The 22,633-nt window shown below is 37.1% G+C and overlaps 2 protein-coding genes across 4 annotated transcripts in view; both read left to right on the top strand.

Annotated features, from left to right (window-relative positions):
• LOC122539027 (UDP-glycosyltransferase UGT5-like) overlaps positions 1-19,966 on the top strand; it is a 24,669-nt gene extending 4,703 nt beyond the window's left edge. Inside the window, exons 2-5 of one of the 3 annotated variants that reach the window (XM_043673598.1) lie at positions 675-1,105; positions 4,308-4,527; positions 18,663-18,743; positions 19,847-19,966. In XM_043673598.1, the coding sequence (XP_043529533.1) occupies positions 675-1,105; positions 4,308-4,527; positions 18,663-18,743; positions 19,847-19,868 (754 nt within the window). In that variant the 3' untranslated portion in view covers positions 19,869-19,966. Of the gene's footprint in view, positions 1-674; positions 1,106-4,307; positions 4,528-5,345; positions 5,586-6,402; positions 6,796-18,662; positions 18,744-19,846 lie in introns of those variants that run through there. The other 2 variants (XM_043673597.1, XM_043673599.1) reach the window with 2 other exon arrangements.
• LOC122539028 (mitochondrial sodium/calcium exchanger protein-like) lies at positions 19,802-22,348 on the top strand. Its single transcript, XM_043673601.1, has 2 exons — positions 19,802-19,966; positions 21,726-22,348. The coding sequence occupies exons 1-2, from the start codon at positions 19,963-19,965 to the stop codon at positions 22,049-22,051; spliced, it is 330 nt and encodes a 109-aa protein (XP_043529536.1). The 5' UTR covers positions 19,802-19,962; the 3' UTR covers positions 22,052-22,348.
• Positions 22,349-22,633: the final 285 nt, after the last annotated feature.

Raw genomic sequence — 22,633 nt, 5'->3', positions numbered from 1 at the left:
TTATAGCGAAAGTCGTTGCACATATTTATAGAAAAGTACATTGAAAATATTTTCACAAAATGTCTCCAGATTGCTCCTCAATTCATTTCCTTGAGCTATAATATTTATAGCGAAAGTCGTTGCACATATTTATAGAAAAGTACATTGAAAATATTTTCACAAAATGTCTCTAGATTACTCCTCAATTCATTTACTCGAGCTACAATATTTATAGCGAAAGTCGTTGCACATATTTATAGAAAAGTACATTGAAAATATTTTCACAAAATGTCTCTAGATTACTCCTCAATTCATTTACTCGAGCTACAATATTTATAGCGAAAGTCGTTGCACATATTTATAGAAAAGTACATTGAAAATATTTTCACAAAATGTCTCTAGATTGCTCCTCAATTCAGTTCCTCGAGCTACAATATTTATAGCGAAAGTCGTTGCACATATTTATAGAAACATACATTGAAAATATTTTCACAAAATGTCTCCAGATTGCTCCTCAATTCATTTCCTCGAGCTACAATATTTATAGTGAAAGTCGTTGCACATATTTATAGAAAAATACATTGAAAATATTTTCACAAAATGTCTCCAGATTGCTCCTCAATTCATTTCCTCGAGCTACAACTGTGACGCTCGCCTAATAACGGGTGTTATCTATTTTCAAATTCTGATTACAGATACTTATCAGACAAGCCAGGTTACGAAATCGCGAAGAAACACTTCGGCGACGATCTGCCCGATTTCGACGCTCTACGATCGAAGATATCATTGATATTAACGAACGGACACGTAGCTGTTAACACGCCGCGAGCGCTAGCACCGGGACTGAAGGAGCTGGGTGGCATTCACATACCAGCGTCGGGCCCACCGGCGTTGCCCAACGATCTTCAAGATTTTCTTGACTCGCACTGGGAAAACGGTGTTATTTACTTTAGCCTAGGATCGCAAATAGACTCGTCCACCATGGCGGCGCAGGCGTTAGAAGGTTTTTACAGAGCGTTCGAGCAAGTACCGCAGCAAATACTGTGGAAGTGCTCCGCGGAGAAAATGCCCACGCTGCCCAGGAACGTTAAGTGCATCGAATGGGCGCCCCAGCTCGCCATATTGTGTGCGTATACATTCTTTTTTACCGGCGCCGCACCAACTTTAAGCATCGGCGAGAATATTATCCCACGGAGATCAGGAAAAAACCTGAAAGCGAATGCTTTTATGCGCGGTTTTTCCCCACATTTCGCTGTCGAATGTTTCGCAACTCTCTGGCGAGCACTTGGCTCGATTTTTTCGGCACCCTCTCGCAACGTTTACGAGCGAAATTTTGATGAATCGAGCGAGTACACGTACCAGAGAGAGAGAGAGAGAAATTGTACAATTCAAGCTTGGTAAAAGATTGTTTCAATTAGCGATTAATTGAGAAATTTTTTTTTTTTTTTTTTGCAATCCGTAGCATTAGAAGTGGTTCCTCAATTTTGAAAATGAGCTTCAGTAATCATTGTACAATGGAAGTAGTCTTCCACGTTTGGATATAGTTTGAAGAGATTGTACCTTCGCCATTGAAATTAGATGAAGAATGTAGTTTTATTTTCTCCGGCGGGAATTAGGACAGTTGAATTTGGAATAATTCGAAGATTTCGAGACTTTCCCTTGACCTCTCCTGCCTCGTACCAATTATCTAACAATAACAACGAACGCGTGCGTTTCTGTCAATGGAGCAACAGCACGTACTCCTGTACAATCAACAATTCCATTTACCATTCTGGATATTAAATCCCGTAATCGCGTCAAAATTGATTTAAAGTATGCATTAACGTTAAATAACTTGCAGATCAATTTCCCCGAATATCGAACCACCCTTTACGCCCCTTCACACACGCCGTTTATCGTCAAATAATCTAGATTTGTACAATGGCAACTGCAATTCATTTCATTTTATCTAGTCCGAATCGTTCCAAGTTAATTGTTTTTTTTTTTTTTTTGTTTTTTGTTTTTTGTTTTAATTTATGCTTCGACAAACTTTTATGTTTCCTCTGCCACTTTCAGCTGCATTCACGTTCATCTTACCTTGAAGATGCAAGCGTCGTCGAAGATGAAAGAATAATTCAACAATCGAAAAGTTTCGAACGAAACATCTTTCCTCTCACATCGTTCTAACACTTGAATCGAAAAAATATACGCGAGACTTGTGTATACGTGCCATTTGTATAAAAGTAAATTGATCCTCGAACTTTGGAAAGTAAGATTTAGCTGCAAGAAGCAAACCTTCTCTTTTCGAATTAAATTGAAAAAATTAATTAACGTTGCCGAAATATAAAAGTGCCGGAACTAGATTTTCGTTCATCAAATTACAAGTCGTGTAATTTCTTTCTACAGTTTCTTCGATATTTGCGTTCTATTAAATTTTTCGCCAAGTTCGCCGAGGTTCGGCCAATGTATGTATCTTAATATCGCGTCGGTGTCGCACGCTGATTTGACACACGCGTCACGTGTGTCAGGCACATTATATAGAATTCAGGGGTTTAGTACGTCGTAAATACGTACCGGGGCGAGTTGCAGGACTGGGAGAATAATGCGCGAATTAGGGCAGGGTTAAATTTAGGCTGGGTCTAGGTTAATTCTTGGGATGGATCCAAATTTGCCCGCGCGTTACCTGCATGTTCCATTTCGTATGCCGTTGGCAATCAGATTGCTTTGTATGCAAACGATCTGCTGTTCAACTAATTGATTTAGACGCACGAACGAGATTCGAAGCGTCGTTGACAAATTTGTTCATTATCGAATTCCTCGTATTATCTCCTCCCCGTACCCTTCTCTGAATTCGAACTTCTTTGGAAATCGTCTCTTCCACAGTTTAATATCCGAGGAACTTTACTTAACTTCGGGGATATTCTGATAATCCGGCTTGAAAAAAATCGACTTCTTTGGGATTTTCTTCTAAGCCATGATACATTTTAGCATGCAGTTTTCGCACACACAGATTCATTCATACTTGAAGAGTATTTACAATTTTTTTCTTTAAGGAAATTAACGAAAATTGTGAAAATTGTATAGCCTTAGGTAAAGCATGTTTTTAAAAACGGGTTCGAATGATTGATGACGTGATTCCGATCCACCTGGTTATTTCAAACTAAGAAACCAAAATGAATCTTGGTTTTTGTGCCAAGTACGTCGAGAAATTTTCTGTCCCAAAATTGCAACATTTTCTCAGTTTCAAGTATATTTAAATGTAACCGAGGCAAAACAAACGACGAGTCTGTTACTTCTTAATCATTTCTATCCAGTGATATCATACCGAGACGAGTTTAAAGGAAGAAGAAAACGACAAATTATTGTATACGGTTCGGTCACTCGTTATGGTCCGCGCAACCAGTTGCAATTTTGGTAATCCGGCTTGAAAAAAATCGACATTTTTGGGATTTTTTTCACCATGATGCATTTTGGTATGCAGTTTCTACACACAGATTCATTCATACTTGAAGAGTATTTACAATTTTTTTTAACGAAATTAACGAAAGTTGTGGAAATTATATAGTCTTAGGTAAAGCATGTTTTTAAAAACGGATTCTGATCCACCTGGTCATTCCGAACTAAAAAACCAAAATGTATCTCAATTAGTATAAATATGGCTGTCGCATAAACCACGGAAACGGAGAAATTTCGAAAATTAAAAAAATGGCAGCATTTTGAAGTTAAAATAATTTAAATAATTTTCCTTGTGCTTTTCGTCCTTTGGGTGGTAAAAAAAAAAAGAAAAAAACATCAGATTTTGAAATCTGTGGTTTACGCGATACAAGGTACATCCGGTGAAGATCTCCTCCAAATTTCAAGTCAATCGGTCAACTAAAACGCGAGTTATTCCGTCCAGCCAGTTCAAGAAGTATGGATTTGAGAAAAATATATTTGAAGTTCTTGTTACCCTTGTTGTACAAAATTATTCATACTTACAATCAATCGAGCAGCACAAAAAATAAAATATTATAAAATGATAATAATATAAAAGTAAATAATAATATTATAAAATGAAATATTTTTTGAGGAAAAACACATTTGAAGCTTTCGTTACCCGTTGTACAAAAATATTCATACTTACGTTGCGAGTAGTACACTCCGTTTCCTTCAAACATCTATAACATTGCTGATTTTACGATATTCAAAGAAATCCTTTTACACAGGCATACTCGAAAGCATATACTTTGAGAAAATGTAAAACGAAAATCAATTTTTTTTTTTTTAACCGGCTTACCAGAATACCCCATTAACTTCAAATATCTCTATCGAGAGAGAAACATAAGGTTATCGGTTTTGAAAATTACCAGGTCACCCGAACGTGCGGCTGTTTATCACACACGGTGGATTGCTGGGGAGTCAAGAGGCAGTTTATTGCGGGGTACCGCTTCTCGGTATACCCCTGTACGGAGATCAGCACTTGAACGTGGCCTACTTCGTGAAAAAGGGGCTGGCTCTGGGCCTGGATTACCGTCAACTTTCATACAAGCTAATATCGAACGCTTTGAACGAGCTACTCCTGAACAAGAGGTAATTAGAATCTTCGTTTCTCGTACGAGAAATGAAGAAGTTCCCAAGTTTCCCGGTGTATCTAGAGGAATGCAGGGTCAAGGAAGTGAAAGAACGCTCGAGAGATTTCCGCCTTGTCTCGTCGCAACTGTTTAAATTAAAAAAAGCAACAACAACAACAACTAGAAGAGACGAACGTAGACTTTTGAAAGTAGAGATTTCACACTTTCAAATGATACCAAGTAGACCATGTTTTTTCTTTTTTTTTGACGAAGGACAACTTTTGTCACCGATACACTTACACTCTTCGCGTTAAATTTAATCGGATAATCATCAGACACTATTGCAAACGATCGTTCTAATCAGTGGCAGATAAAAGAAATACTTCAGAGACAGGTATCTGTCTGATTTTGGACGACAATCGGCCAACGATAAACAGGGCCACGTTAAATTTAATCGGATAATCATCAGACACTATTACAAACGATCGTTCTAATCAGTGGCAGATAAAAGAAATACTTCAGCGACACGTATCTGTCTGATTTTGGACGACAATCGGCCAACGATAAACAGGGCCACGTTAAATTCAATCGGATAATCATCAGACACCGTTACAAACGATCGTTCTAATCAGTGGCAGATAAAAGAAATACTTCAGAGACACGTATCTGTCTGATTTTGGACGACAATATCGGCCAACGATAAACAAAGCCGAACGATGTACCGAACTCGTTCCGCCGATTTTCGAAACGATGGTGCGTTAATTACGCTCTCGCTTCGTCTTTCGTTAATCGCTCGCCCCGCTGCAAATCATCGTTAACGATTACAATTACTCCCAGGTGTAAACATCTTCGTCAGATGAACAACGTCGCTGATCCCCGTGCCGTGGATATTGAAATTTCACCTGGGATCCTCCCTCCCTCTCGTTAACATAGTCGGTGAACAGCCCTTTATTAAAATTGTAACGCGAGTCCGTTACGATTAATTGACTAAAGTTGATAACTTGCTTGTTACTCGAATCGTTACGCGATATAGGTAATCAAGCTGCTGTGTTATAGATTACGTACACGCGATATGTATATATATATATATATATATACATACAGGGTGTTCCAGCAACAAGGGTATGTATGCTCTGCTCGTTTGCGGAATGTTTTAAACTGCATGTGTAAACACACACTGTTGAGATTGTCCGCCGCGACAGATCACTCTCTTTGCATTTAATCATATTGTGTCGCTGACGTGCTGTTCATTCGCGCGAATCGAAAGAAAAGAAATATTCGTTTAATTAATAACACGAAGACGACTGAACTGTCCTATTTCGAAAGCTCGATAAATATAATCATCCTTCATTTCGTTTTTTCCAAACAGAAAACACAATCGTAACGAAATTTTGTGCCAAGATATCGAACGAATTCTTGTCAAACGTCGCTACGCCGCAATTTTTAAAGATCACGATCCTCGAGAATGTGGTGGCTGCTGAATTAAAGAGACGAGAAATTCGCGCGCGTGTATCGCAAACGAGATGAAAAATTATGCGCGAGAGAAAATAAGCTAAATATGAAATTTCATACTACGGCCGAGCGGAATAAAATGGGAGCCTACGGTTAGCCGTAGACAAAGAATCTGTATGTTGCGAACAATAGCGTGGAATATCAACTTGAAACCGGATATTGCATAAATTTGAACGGCAACCAGGCCGGATAGAACTCGACGCGGGATAATTTTCAATTTTCAATTTAATATTTAATTAAAAGCAAATATCGTCTCAAATATTTCACGCGAACGCGTCAAGCTTAATATTGGTACGAGGGTAATGAATTTAATAAATCAATACGAATTATTTATCCGGCGATAAAATTACTTTCGTTTGATGTGACCGTGTATGATCCACAGCTACACGGACATGGCAGCCGAAGCTTCTTCGCGGTTCAAAGACCGACCGATACCACCTTTGGACGAGGGAGTTTACTGGATAGAATATTTACTTCGTCACGGGCCGGATTCGTTGAAAATAGCAGCTGCCGATTTAACGTGGTATCAGTATCTGTTGCTGGATGTCGTGTCCGCGATGGTAGTCTCAACTCTGGTTGCAATTTGGATAGTCTGCAAGTTGTTGAAGCTACTGTTTCGCCGGAGAGGAACAACATCGGTGAACGTTGAGAAGAAACGATCGTGAATCGTTCTCATACCGAGCGACTCGAAAACAATTCACTCGAGTTATTCGTCCAATTAAACTTCACGCAGATGACATTGTGCCCCGCGTCGATGTGTACATTTGTTTCTTAATAAAAGCATAAGAAGAATCGTGTTTCCTTCGAACGGAAATGGAATGAAATGTTTGATCGGGAGCCTCGTTTCCTCGGAAATCAGAATTTGAGAAATAAGTCAAATACGCGGACTTTCTTTCTTTTTTTTTTTTTTTTTTTTCTTTTTTGTACCAGAAACTTAATTTTTATAAAAATACGTTCAACACGAGCGTCCGCGGGAAATTTTGAAATTCGATTTCCCCCGGAAAAATACGAGGCGTCGGATGAAAAAAAGATTTTCGATTTATTTTGCGCGCGTGGAATAATCATTTGCCGTTTGTCCCGTTCGTTCCCCAATCGGGAATTAGCCAGCTTCACATCGAGTGAATCGACATATATATATATATATATGTATATATATATATATATATATATATATATATATATATATATATATATTTTTTAAACTCGATTTCCTTGGAAACGATGTTTCAAATGGAGGGAAAAAAAAAAAGGAATTCGTTTCCAGATTTTCAATTCGTCTATGCCTGTGGGAATATATATGTTCCCGCCCGATTGTATTACCGTATACGTTCCTACTTTTTTAAATTACAGAGAAAAAAGTTGGATGAACAGAGAGCTGGATGCTCCCCGTATTCGCGCAGTTCACAGTTTACACAGTTTTACGCCGAGGAGCGAGACAATGCTTCCTAAAATGCTTTTAAAAGCCTCGAGACTCGCGTTTTCTTATAAAATATTTGGCCGAACGCTTTACGAAATTGCCTGGCTAAAGTGGAAACTTAGCGGAAGTGTGTTCAACCGGGGGACGTTTCCTCGAAGGTAACAGTCACGTTCTGAAATATTAAGAACTTCCGGTGTTGTAATTTTGATACGCTTCTGTTCAAGTTCCGGCTGGAGCTTTTTTTACACTGCAGAAAGATAATCTACATCCAATATCGTTGTCGTTATACGTTCTTCGATTCGTAGTTTTGTCACATTTCGGTATTCGACAGAGTTGAATTCCACGCTGATTTTGAATTTTGTCTGGCCCAGAACGCCAACGTGAATTTTTTATTACACGATTGGCAGAATTAGGTTGAAAATATAGTAAGCTGAGGTACAGGAACATGTTTAATGGATTTATTTCACTGGGAGTCACCGAAATGTGTTTCTTATTTTTTACAGTATATATTATATATAATATGATATATATATACAAAATTATATATTATATATGTAATTTTACAATAATTTTTAATTTTAAATTATATGTTATATATATAATTGTACTATATATATTTTTTTTTTATATTTATGATGAGAGTTGCATTTCCTTATAGAGCTTTAAAGCCTATAGAGAAAATGAGAAAAAATTGCAGGAAAACCAGGACCAGGCGGCCATTTTGTGAAGGATGTTATAACAAAAATTCAAAACAATTAGGTAGAACGAAAGCAAAATGTCGTCACACTGACATACAGAAGACTGTATTATCTAGGATTTACCTTTTCTTTATCTGCAATCACTTTAACGCGCGAATATAACTTACAAATTATACATTATGAAGAATATTATTTTCTATATATTCTATGTTGCGTTAATCTCTTCACGCCGTTCTAGTGAAGATATATACGAAAAATTTGCAAGCGTCAACATTTACTCGAATTATGTCTTCGCTAATCTTCGATTCGCCAGTCGACTGATGGTATTCGACGTGAACGTTCGAATTCTTACGGGCAAAATGGCCGACAGATGGTCTCACAATAAGAGATGGACATTTATGCGGGACGCGTGATAATGCGTAAATCGAGCAAATATAATTAGTATGATATAATAACAGAAACGTAGGCACGAGTCAAACAGGCGCGAAGCAAATATTTGATTAAACAGCGGATGATAACTCGTGGAAATTCAATTCGCCCCGAAGTGTATCGGTTCGAATTGAAACTCTCCGGCACCTGCGTAGGATATATATATATATATATATATATATATATGTATATATATATATACATACACACACGTAAACGTAACGAAAGCCACGGCTTTAGAATTCCAAATGCCGTAACAAAGAAAAAGAGGAGCGGGAGGGGGGGACGTCATTATATTAGTTATAAGTGGCGTCTTACGCGGTGAAAAGAAGCTTTTTGCATATTCCAGCGTTATATCACTCGCGCTTTATTATGTATGCACGAACGTGGAGTAGCAAAACAGGAAGCCGGAAAAGTCAGCCGCGCGTCTCCGGGTTGAGAGAATAAAAGCGCAGTTATAAATTGGGGAGAACGGGGGGGGGGGGGAGGAAGGAGGAGGTGGATCGCGTCTCTCTCTCTCGCGACTTTGAATGCAATCTAATAAAATGTGTTTAGACTTTTCCGCCGGTGGAATAAAACCACCGTGGCAACCAGAAATACGAAATAAGTGCATTATACTAATTTAGCCAAATTTATAACGCGATAGGAGCTCTCTCTCTCTCTCTGTCTCTTTCGTTCTCGCTCGTCGTGAACGTGGCTCGCCGACGAATCCCGTCTCTTTGGTGTTATTAAATGAGAGATACAGCGAGAGGCATAATTATACCAATGACAATGAAAAATTGTTGATTTAATAACTGATACAATTTTCGTGAAGAAAGATCCGTGTTAGTTTTGTTTGAAATCGGGAAGCTTGTACTTTGACAGCCGTGAATTTTGGAAATGATTTTTTGCGGGTGAGAAACCAAGGAGCACACTTTGCAAAAATTCAAACGTCAAGTTTTCCTTACGACTAAATCTACCATGGTCTTGAAGGTGGGAATATTTTCGCGACCTCTTAAAACTCGCTGTACGAGTTTCTTTTTTCACCATTTTATGAAATTTGGAACATTTCGATCAGACTTTCGAATTTTTGTCGTTTTAACCCTAACGTTCAACATTCGATAAAACGGCAAAGTGAAAAATTGCAGAACAAGTTTCAAGGAATCATTGTGAAGGTGAAATCTTCAATCTTCGAGAAGGAATTCTCAATTTTTATTTTTACACGCGTTTGAATTGTTACAATTTTCGAGAAAAATTTTTTCATTCTTCAGTTTCCCACCCTTTTAGTGATATAAAATCATCTTCAAAAGAAACGAACTCACGACTATCAAAGTAAAAGCTTCGCTCTTTGAGAAGAGACCAAGTGGACTACTATGTGATCTCTTTTTTACAAAGTTACATCAGTTCAAATTGTTCACAATTGTTGTTAGTGCAATTATGCTCTTCATTCTATTACCAAAGAATGTTTAAGAATAATCCTTGGAGATTAATCCTTAAGAATAATACTTGATTATTTCTACAAGTTTTCGAATGTACGAGATACGATCATAGTGCAATATATTATACAATGATGCCTAAAAATTCAGAAAAATTGCGAAAAGAATTACGAGACAGTTTGACGAACAAGATCTGGATTTTATTTCAATTTATGTTATTTTTCCCTCGTCTGTCGAAATTCCATTCACTCGCTGTCGAATCGTTCGTCTCTCTAAATTCCTGACACTTTAATTTCATCGATGCGAGCATTGTCTCGTGGAGGCGTGCGTGAATATAAATTTTCATCGTGCGCGAGCTCGCTCATTTCCAGGCCACGGGAATATGCATTTCGTAGTGCATATTTTATTTACGTCATAACATTATAATATTATAATTTCAGTCACACAGCCGGGGCGTACGTCAATTAAATTGCGAAACATTATTAATTCGAGCGAAGGATGTATAACTTTGACCCGCTTACCAGGCGTTTCGTGCACGCGCCGCTTCAAAGTATCCTTCACCTCTTCCCTCTGCGAGAAGAACATTACGTTAAAAAGGAACGTGGAAGTTTTTTGAAACATTACTTCCGCACGGAACGAAAACTTCTTTTGATATACTTCCTTTTTTCTCACCCCCGTCGAAACAGAAAATTTTATATCCCAGCCCATTCCTCCAACTCCTCCCTTTGCGTCGATTATCATTTGCTTCGCTTCACTTTGACACACGCTGACAGTTCTATCAATTAAAATGATGTTAAGTTTCAGAAAATGGGGCACGAAATTGATTAATCTCGGAAACTGTGTGTCAAGTAAAATCATGATTTTATGAATTTTTTGGCACTTCTATTCTATAATAGAACATTCACGAAACGATATTTTTGTCGCGCTAATCACTTTGCCGAAGCTAGACGACGTGATCTCTCTGTCGGTGCTCATTAGCCTGGTCTTTTCTTTCTTCCTTTCTTTCCTTTTTCCTTCTTTTTTCATTGTTCCGCGATAACGAGAAACAGCAGGAAGAGGATGAGCCGTTACCCACTGTCTAATGAGCCCGGCGTATTCATTCAACTTCCGCGAAAGATCGTTTATGTTCAGCTCTGCTCGAGCAACCGGGCAAAGTTAACAATACCTGAAGTACACTGCAATAAACTTCGCGACGTGCATTTCTCAACCCGGTCGACCTTTTTTCCCCATTCACAATTCGAGTAAACACGAGTCGCCGGAAGAGCAAACCCGAGGCAATTTCCAAACGGCAATCTTTCTCTTATCTACGATGAAAGATTGTTCGAAAATCTTCGTTAAAAATCTGAATTAACGGCCATGCCGTTATGTTGGAAGTTTAAGAAACAATTGAGAAACGCATAGTCAACTGCGCCTCAATTCAGCGTTGTTGCAATGTTAATTTCACAATTTCTAATTTTCTAAGAAGCAAGTCGAAAGAGATTAATTAATATTCAGAGAGAGAGAGAGAGAGAGAGAGAGAGAGAGTTCACATGAGTTCAGAATTATCCGAGAATTTCTTGAAACATGGACCGCTACCGATACGGGAGGTATGATACCGAGTTGCTTCGAAAGATCACGAATTGCCACGTGAACTGTCATAACCATATGTTTGTCTAGGACGACTGTTCGTACGTTTGGAACATTGCTACCAAGGATCGTTGTGAATGGGTGAGAAACACCGATGATTGTGACACCGGGTCCGTACTATCGTATACGGAGATCCTGTTCTGCACTTTTGGTACGGAAAATACATTTTTATTCACCGTCGGGCTCTTGATGATGATCTTATGGCTTTTGTACATGTTCTTGATCTTGGCAACCACAGCGGACAATTTGTAAGTAGTTACTATTATCATTTGACTCACTGGTTGTTCCTTAAAAATCCCTTTTCTCGGAAAAGAGTATTGTGAAAATAACAGTTTTCGTGAATTATTGAAAGTATAATTGTTGACACACGTGTGATAATAATCCGTGAAAGTCGAAAATAATAGTTGCAACAAAAATTTGTGTCGAAAAGTCAGTAACTGAAATACGTTGAAAATATTAATATCGAAACGAAAAAAAATTTTAGAGTACATGTTTTTGGTTAGAAAATAATTATAAATTAATAATAATAATAATAATTATAATAATTATTTTAATAATAATAATAATAATAAAATTAATATAAAATTTAATAATAATAATAAAATTAATATAAAATTTAATAATAATAATAAAATTAATATAAAATTTAATAATAATAATAATAAAATTAATAATAATAATTATAAATGACTAGAAATTATTTTCCAGTTGCCGATAATCATTATTGACGAGAGGAATTTTATTTCGGTCGCCTATAGTAGTTGCATCGATAAGGGAAATTTATTTATTATTGTTTATTTGTAATAGTGCAAAGTGTAAAATATCGAATTCTGTGACTGGAAATATTTTCAATACTTTCAGTTATAATCGTCCGCCAACTGCATTAAAACGTTTTAAAAACCGCAGAGTCGCTTTCTGACGTAAGTCTCGCGAAAATGATCGAAGAAAGAGAACAGAAATGTATTTTTCTCGCCGGTAATTATTATTAAAAGTTTCCCTTATCGAGAAGTGTTACAAGTAGTCGGAAAAAAAAATTTCTCTCGTCGGTAACGGTTGTTAAAAAATTTTTCTTAACGCGTCTAGTCGCTGCTCGCAGTCAGAAACATTTTAGTCAACGAAATAATTGTTATTCTGATCGTAAGATTCAGTTATGATCTTTGGTGAAAATTTTTACACGCAAGAGTTGAAAATTTCGCATCTGTTTCTCGTTGAATTCGAAGAGAACTTTTCTGCTAAATACTTCCAAATGATGAACGTAAGATTTTGATTTGTGAGTCTTTTTTAATTAGTTTTTTTTTTTTAAATTAAATTACTATTCATATCTTTGTCGTAGCAAGACACCTACAATTGAATTTTGCAACGATTGTGCCTTTTAAATTTGATTCGATCCGATTCGAAGTTCGAATCGTAACCATTTCCAATATGAACTTCTAATTAATTGAAGAATACAAGATGTAATTACGTCGAAAAAAATAATTGCAGATGCGTGTACAATTGATCAATTATTTGATATGTTAAAATAATCGTTAAATATTGTTGCATTATCCCGCTGGACAATACAGGAACGTGTATTTCGTGGATTTATGACCTGAAATCCTCGTCGCGGAAGCGTGATATCAAGGCATTTTACCGGCGTTGTTTATCTCGACGCTTTTATACGTCGCGGACGCAGCTTCGATCAAAATCGAGGGGGAAGTATCGCGGGAGTGATAGTTAATAAAACAGTTACGGTGGGAATAAAATTCCTACGATTTTCCGCCAAAGTGCCGATATCGATCGCCAGGCGGCGCATAAAATTTTTCACGGCGCATTGTGCTCGGCGAAAGGGTGAATTATGGCTGGTTGCGTGCGTGCGAATCGACGTATTTCCCGCGCGGGAAGCGATTCAATTTTAATCCAAATGGCCGCCGGCAGCTATACCGCTCCGTCATTAAAAAAGGAAGAACGATCCGCCGTCGCAACGCGGTTCACCGGCATTATTTTCTCTGATGAAATTTCAACGTCGTGACGCGACGCTTACGACGCTCGTAACGCGTAACGTACGTAAGTTGAGTGCGACGTAAGCTGTTACAATCTGTTACCTATCACTGCGGTCGCTCTCGATGTAGATGGCGCGGCCATCATATTCTCGAACGGTCGACGCCAATGGGCCAGAAGCAATAGCTGGTCCTGGCGTTCGGAAAGTGTTGAGAAGTCGAGCGATCGACACAAGTTACAATTTCACTGAGATCTGTAAATTAAACAGACTTAGGTTGGGTTCAGGCCGATCACGATTGATAGTTCTGCATTAATTCGAAGCGTGTCTTACAATCTTTATAATTGTTCAGAAACCTATAATTCTCGAGAAAAGTGTCCAGAGTTTATGATGATATTACAATGAACAAAAGAAGTATTACTTCAACAAACAAGTTTTCATTGACGTCGAAATTAAATTTGAAACGAGACATTTTGTTCGAAATATTTTTATGTATTAAATAATGATGAATAATATCAAACGATAATAATTTGTTGTGTAAACTATATGATACTGTACAATGATACTAAATACTAATATTTAAAATTATTATTATTTAATGATACTAAGTACTAATATTTAAAATTATTATTATTATAAAAATTTAAATAACACTTTGATGTTATTTCAATTTTTTAACGTTACTTTGATAATAGTGGGATCACAATGATACTAAATACTAATATTTAAAATTATTATTATTTAATGATATAAAATTATTATCATTATAAAAATTGAAATAACACTTTGATGTTATTTCAAATTTTTAACGTTACTTTGATAACACCTTCTTACTAAAATTGTCCGTTTTACAATGAAAATTCCAAATGGCTTCCATGGAAAGGTCACGTGACACGGAACTTTTTTTGAGGTTACGTAAGTCCCATTCGTCATAATTCTACGTTCACAGTTGGAATTGATTAGAATCGATTTTTAGTTGCGACAAAGAAACACAACAAGACCATTACCAAAGCGGAAATAGGTAAACCGATTGCATTCGACGTCTCTATTCTAACCTGAAAAAAAAAAAAAGAGGACCCATTTGCCAATCGCGAGTCGGAGGGATTTATTACGGATTTGGGATTAATTGCGGATTTGCTAGTGAATTTCCTTGTCGTACAACGTATCACTCGCCGCTTCTTTCTCTTCTTTGCTACTCTTTCAAACGAAAAGGCCGGCAACTAAACGCGGATCCCTGATGAAAACGTAATTCGTTTAGCGTGTCGAACAAACGTATTTGGAAATCCGGTCACATCGAAATTCGATTCGCGATCTAAAGGGAGATCTACTTATTGTTAGACGTATACGTACCTGGAAGTCAAGTAACCAGGAAACAATGAAATATCTCTGAGCTGACTTTTGTGTCTCGAAATCAAGCGAATGTTCTCGATTAATCGTCGCTCCTTCTTTTTCCTTCGCTCTTCATTCTGAATATATATATATATATATATATATATATATATATATATATATATATATATATATATATGTATATGTATTACATATTTGGGTTCCGGAACACGCTTCCACAGTATGTACAGGATATCGATTTGACCGCGGAAGGCAAATTAAAAGTTTGGAAATTTTGAGAGAAACTTCCGCTAGAGGAGTTTTCTGGAAGAGGAACGTATATAGAACAAGATGGTCGGAATCGAACGAATTGCATCGGAAGTTTTAATTAGATTTTCTTCCTTGGAAAATTACATGTGAATTCGTAATGAAGTAGATTCTAAAAAGTTGTTTGTTATTTCCGTGAAACGTAGAAACTCCGATACGTTCCAAGTTACGAATTTTACTCAAAAAATAATTTGATACGATGTTGAACGCGTTGAACGTAGCATAATGAAAATCCGATTAACATGTGACGTGTTTGACTCGTTGCAAGTGTGTTATAAAGAGCTTGTTATTTCCATGAAACATAGCTAATACATCGAACCAAAGATCGATACTTTATTATTTTACATTTTCCTAAACACAATTTTGAAGAGGAAATCCGACGCGTTCCAGGTTATGAATTTTATTCAAAAATAATTCGATACAACGCTAATATAGCAAATAAATGATCGATTTTTTTATTATTAAACATTTTCTTTAACAGTTTCGAAGAAAAATACACGTAAATTACGAATGTTATTCAAAAATATTTTCATACATCGTTCCTACATTGAACACAGTTTTTTCAAAAAAAAAAAAAAAAAAAATCCGACGCGTAAGTTACGAATTTTACTCAGAAACAATTTGTGACACAATCAAAATCTGATTAGCAGACGTTAGCCTAAAGTAGATCCTAAAAAGCTTGCGCATTGAACGAAAGATCGATGCCACGTTAATTTACATTTTCCCGAACGCGAAAAATGTCCGAACGCTTTCTTGCGCTGCGAATTTTCATTCCGAAATAATCTGATACGAAGCGTTGAACGTGTCGGAGGTAGCATAATGAAAATCCGATTAGCAGGGCGACGCGTTTAGCCCGTGCGTCGCACGTTGCCCGTTCCTGAACCCCCTCGAACAACACCCTACGATTGTCTCGCCATTTTTTTTCCATTTCCTCTGTCCGTGTAGCTTCTGCCCATCACTGGCGGTGATAGCCGGTATTTTGCGGCTGTCGGACAATATAGCCGGCGTGACGATATTGGCATTTGGAAACGGTGCTCCTGACATCTTCACGTCCCTCGCATCGGGCGCCGACGAAGGGATAATAATGTTCACGGAATTAATCGGCGCCGGTGTCTTCGTGACGGCGGTTATCGCCGGCTCTGTTGCGGTAGTCAAGCCCTTTCGAGTCCTGCTGAAACCCCTGATGAGAGACGCGTGCTTTTACATCGTCTTCGTCTGCTGGATCAGCTACGTCATCCGAGACGGTACCATCTATCTGTGGGAGGCTGTCAGTACGTATGTACATACACTACTCTTTCATCTCTTGCTCTTTCTCCATCTTTCTGAATTAGGCTGCCGAAACGCGCTCGATTCTTGAAATTTACAAATTTCCGCGAAACCTCGACGACGCGTTGTAGCTTCTGTTTAATCATTTCTGTTCAATTTTCGCGTCTAATAGTGCTACAGCGTTTAATCGCGATACTTAGTGGAACAGGATGGAAAGAAAAGTTTGTCATAGATGAGATTTGACATGTCGAATATATACATGTGAAAAATCTGTCTTGGGATTGGCCAAGAAATTGACCTTGAACTTCAAGGTTAAAACTTTATTTTTGATTTGTATTCTACTCACAACGAAGGTGAAACTTTTCCAAGGAGTCTAATGATGCTTTTGAAAAATGGCAAAAAAGTTTCTTAATCATTTAACACTGCGGTGCTGACAGCGACTTTATGATTCCTTTATGTTTCCGGACGCGTGGATGTCTGTTTCACGTAATTATCACTAACATTTGATTTATCACAGTTGTGGCACTCAAATGATGAAACTAACTGTTAACGTTATTCAAAATATAAAAATTACGTGACATGGACATCCACGCGTCCAGAAACATAAAGTCGCTGTTAGGACGCTGTAAGGAACATTTTTTCTTCTTTTTCTTTTTTTGACAAAGAGTTCTGTAACACGCTGTGTCATTTTTTATTTTCCTTTACACACAAGACAAACGATGGTCAAAAATTTATATATATATATCGTCCTAACAGCGACTTTATGTTTCTGGACGCGTGGATGTCTGTTTCACGTAATTATCACTAACATTTGATTTATCACAGTTGTGGCAATCAAATGATGAAACTAACTGTTAACGTTATTCAAAATATAAAAATTACGTGACATCCACGTGTCTAGAAACATAAAGTCGCTGTTAGGACGCTGTAAGGAACTTTTTTTCTTCTTTTTCTTTTTTTGACAAAGAGTTCTGTAACACGCTGTGTCATTTTTTATTTTCCTTTACACACGAGACAAACGATGGTCAAAAATTTATATATATATCGTTCTAAGAGCGATTTTATGTTTCTGGACGCGTGGATGTCTATGTTACGTAATTTTTATATTTTGAATAACGTTAACAGTTAGTTTCATCATTTGATTGCCACAACTGTGATAAATCAAATGTTAATGAAAATTACATGAAACAGACATATATATAATAGCAAAAGTCGAGGACCGCCTGCACATCTTCGTTCTTTGAGAAAAAGAAACCTTCTTCGTAAGTTCAGCAACAAAAGCATCGAGGAGAGGGAAATAATAACTTCGGACTTTGCCGATTGGCGCGAAATTATCCGAACGGAGTGTGAAAGAGATACCAAACGGGTGGAGAGGGGAGGGGGAGGGGGACGGTCAAATATGCGGCGCTTCATAGAAACGGAAAAGTTTATCCACGGTGGCCGCGCGAGCCATAAGTATGCAGTTTAATTCAGCGTTAACGATAACTCCGGGGCGAATTTAATTAAGCAAAGGCGCGATCCCTCTGCCACCGTGTGCCGGCTTCCCCGCAATTTGACCGCCGACGAATATCTTCTATACGGATCGCCGTGATCCGTAAGCCTCTCAAACCACAGAGAGATTAAAAAAAAAAAAAAAGAAAAAGAAGAAAAACAGCGCGGCGAGATTGCAAAGAGAAAGAGGGACAGAGAGAGTTAAATCGATGATTAAAAATTATCGGGTATAATTTTAAACGAAAGAGAGAGAGAGAGAGAGAGAGACGCTGCAGTGAAAATTTCCAATTTAAAAAGAAAAAAAAAAAAGGAAAAAAAAATTTATCCGCTTTGTCGGTCCCTTCCTCGAAAAGGCTCTCGCCATTGTTAAATTTTAATCGACAGATTTCCAGCGGTACTTATCGCTCGAGGAACCGAGCTCCGCTGTTTCGAAAAATAATTTCACGCACAATGGGCTCGCGCGGACGAAACATCTGGCCGGCGGCAACGCGGAATAAGTTCCCTTTGCCGTTGCCTAATTCAAGGAGAGATTCACAATCGCGCCGCAAGTTTTACCGTGTCGCGTCGCGCGCTTTTGTGGCGATTAATTACGCTGACTTTCGTTGGCGAGCAAGGGGTCGCTGCGCACGCGGGGCAATGCTTTTTAATGCTGATACATTTTAATTGCAGGCTTTGTTCTCTACTACCTATTGTTCATCGGCGTGGTGGTGATAATGCAGATATACGAGAACCGGGAGGAGAGGCTAAAAAGTGAGTGAGGTTTAATGCCGCGTAACTTTCCGAAACGCTTGACAAAGCGTCATTCACCGGTGTGGTTAATACTCGCAGCCCCGGACTTTTCCCCGAGAATTCGCCGGCGCGAAACAAAGGACCTCGCATTCAATCCCGGACAAATCCTCCATTCGAAAGAATATAACTTTTCTCTAGATTTTTCAGCTGGTCTGTATTGTAGCCTGATCTCAATACGAGATCGCCGCGTAACGCGAATTTTGTTCTTGAATGGGACAGGGTGAACGTACATAAATCTGAAGTGACAGATGAGATCTCGAAGGTGTAATTCAATTAAGAAGAACGGGAGTGGTGTCGCTCGATTACAATTACACGCTGCGACGAGCAAAAGGGGAGCTCGTCGATGAAAATCTCTCGAATCGGCTGGATCGACGTGGCGGGCGATATCGAATCGTGGATGACGAGACGTTTTTCCGATAGAAAAAAAAANNAAAAAAAAAAAAAAAAAAAAAAAATAATAATGGAACAAATATTTATTCGATTTCACAGCTATCTGTATCTATCTTGTGTGTTTCTTCTAAAACAATATGGACCTTGTTTACATTACAACTGCACAGGCTGTTCACGCCATTAGCTGCCTCCGTGTGTTCTTCTCTTCGACACGGTAGATCTCCGTGAGAAATGGAAACGACGCACAGTTTTCAATGTTCTTTTCAACACGTAGTACGATCTGACCCGGATGAATTTGAGAAATTTGTCGAACACTTTACCAATTACTAATCGCGTCACGTTGTCGATTGTCTTTCAATTGTCGACAGAAAACAAAAAAAAAAAAAAAAAAAAAAAAAAAGAAGAAAGAGAGAAATATTTTGCTAAAGAAGACGGCGGTTATCGTAGGAGCCGTTTGTTTGTACGCTGCCGAGTCTTTGTTTGACAGATACCAAGCGCAGTGTTTGGCATGCAACCGAAGTCAAACATCATCGCGAGCGCGCGCGCGATGTTCGAAGGCATTTCGAAACGAATACATACACGTGCTTGCGAATACAAAAAAAGGAAGCGTTCTCTACGCGAGTTGTAGTTATTGATCCTCTCTGGCTGGAAGGCTTCCTTATGTGTTTTCACAGGCAGAATCCCAAGTGTACCTGATCCAGATATCCTGCGCACTTACTTGGTGAACAAGGACGCGGCCGCCATTCCGAAGATTCCCGTGAGACCTCGTGCCGTTAGCTTGCAAACTAAGATGGGTATGCATATTGCTTCCCCCGATTGATTATACACTTTTCTCAACTTCATTGAATTAAAATTGAGCAGCTCGTTCTCATGAATTTTTAAGCGGGGAACATCTTTCACGGCTTTCCAAGTGAAAATATAGCGGCTTATTTGCATGTTTAAAGTTTGTATCGAAAATCACAGGGATAATTCCCCTGTAACGAGGAAGAACCTATTTAAAAATGTAGAAACTGAAGTGTGTCTGAAAGTTTGATTTTCTGAGTTGAATGCAAACGCGTCGTTTCTCGCAGGAAAACGAAAGGAATATATCAAAGAAAGAATTGTTACTTTCTTTAATGATCCCTGTACTAATGTAAAATCTTCCTTTTACTAAAAAATTATTGTTGAAAAGAAATTGCTGTCACCATCGAATCATTCGAAAGCATCGTGTATAATCATCAGCGCACTCGTGTATAATACAGGGTGACCACTGAAAAATTGAAGGGCAAAAATTTGAAAATGGCCCGTATTTATGAGCAGAAGGACGGTCATTTGAGGGATGCTGTTTTCCACACATAATATTGAAATTATTTACATTTCCTTATTACTTAATTATATTTCCAAACAAAATAATGAAAATTTATAAAAAACACGTAAAGTTATGTTTAGAAAAGTTATTTTTTAAAAGTTAGTTTTATATCATTCATATCAAGGAAACTATTTATATTTCCTTATTATTTAATTATATTTCCAAACAAAATAATAGAAATTAAAAAAAAACGTGTGTTTGGTGAAAGTTATATTTAGAAAAGTTATTTTTTAAAAGTTAGTTTTATATCATTCATATCAAGAAAATTATTTATATTTTCTTATTACTTAATTATATTTCCAAACAAAATAATAAAAATTTAAAAAAAACATGTGTTTGTAAAAATTTTGTTTAGAAAAGTATTTAGTAGTTATTTTTTTAAAATTAGTTTTATATCATTCATATCAAGAAAACTATTTATATTTCCTTACTATTTAATTACATTTCCAAACAAAATAATAAAAATTTTTAAAAAACGTGTTTGTAAAAATTATGTTTAGAAAAGTTACTTTTTAAAAGTTAGTTTTATATCATTCATGTCAAGAAAATTATTCATATTTCCTTATCATTTAATTATATTTCCTTCTTGTTTAATTATATTTCCAAACAAAATAATAAAAATTTAAAAAAAAACACGTGTTTGTAGAAGTTATGTTTAGAAAAGTTATTTTTTAAAGTTAGTTTTATATCATTCATATCAAGAAAACTATTTATATTTCCTTATTATTTAATTATATTTCCAAACAAAATAATAGAAATTTAGAAAAAACGTGTTTGTGAAAGTTATGTTTAGAAAAGTTACTTTTTAAAAGTTAGTTTTGTATCATTCATGTCAAGAAAATTATTTATATTTCCTTATTACTTAATTATATTTCCTTTTTGTTTAACTATTTTTCCAAACAAAATAATAAAAATTTAAAAGAGCATGTTTGTAAAAGTTATGTTTAAAAAAGTTATTTTTTAAAAGTTAGTTCTGTATCATTCATGTCAAGAAAATTATTTACATTTCCTTATTACTTAATTATATTTCCAAACAAAATAATAAAAATTGAAAAAAAACACGTGTTTGTAAAAGTTATGCTTAGAAAAGTTACTTTCTAAAAGTTAGGTTTATATCATTCAGTGAGCACCCTGTATTCTGGCAATGTTTGCCGAGCAATAACTGAACAACATCTCGAGTAACGGTGAATATTTCCACGTGTCAGATGTCGCGATAGCAATTGAACAGATGCGAGACAGAACGACGCTGACCTCGGAGGTTGATGTCGCGGAGAGACAAGAAGTCAACAGGCCAAAGGGACTTCTCAAGGAATTCCTTTACGACATGAACCCGATCGGTGAAGAGGACTGGAGAACAGCGAGCCGCTTCACTAAATTCATTTTGATCATACGCTCGCCGGTGATGTTTCTCCTCCAGTTGTTCGTCCCGGTAGTGAACGTGACCGCGGTAAAGAGAGGCTGGTCGAAATTGTTAAATTGCTTCCAGCTGTGCGTGACACCGACGATGACGTTGTTTCTATTAAACGGTTAGTTGTATTAATTGTCGCGATTTCTACGCCACGCCGGGCCGTTATAAATTGCCACCGCTAATAAAAGCTGGCCCGGCGAGATTTTTGCGGGGAAAAATTTCCCACCCGCGATGAAATATAAGCTTCCACTTTCCTTTTTTTTTTCTCTCTCTCTCTTTTTTTTTGTAACGCGCGCCAACTGCCCGCTGTTTGTTCGAAATTAAAGTCAACTGTCACACGATGTTTATACACCGTTTTCATTTATCTACTTGGTAGCTGCTGCACGTCCGGTGCGAGTAATTTTGCATTAAATAAATAATGATGATGACGATGATGATAATAATTTTCGTGGCTACTTTAATTTTAATTTTTGTTTAATTTCAATCTTCAAGAAAGCTACTGCTCTCGTTAGTCGAAACAACGATTATTACCGCGGTAATAAATACTTGTCAAACTCATTCATTTATCTATGATAAATTGTGACGAAACGTCTGGTGCTAGAAATTTCAAGTAAATAGTAATAATAACTGTTCGAATATTTCAATTTACAAATAAAAACTGTACTCATTTTGCTCGTTATTATACGTCTATCAGGCAAACGTCTG

This window comes from Frieseomelitta varia, unplaced genomic scaffold, assembly GCF_011392965.1.
Source record: "Frieseomelitta varia isolate USP_RPSP 00005682 unplaced genomic scaffold, Fvar_1.2 scaffold_188, whole genome shotgun sequence".
Classification (NCBI taxonomy): Eukaryota; Metazoa; Arthropoda; class Insecta; order Hymenoptera; family Apidae; genus Frieseomelitta; species Frieseomelitta varia.
The sequence above is the reverse complement of the archived record's forward strand: the minus strand, read 5'-3'. Positions and strand labels throughout refer to the sequence as shown.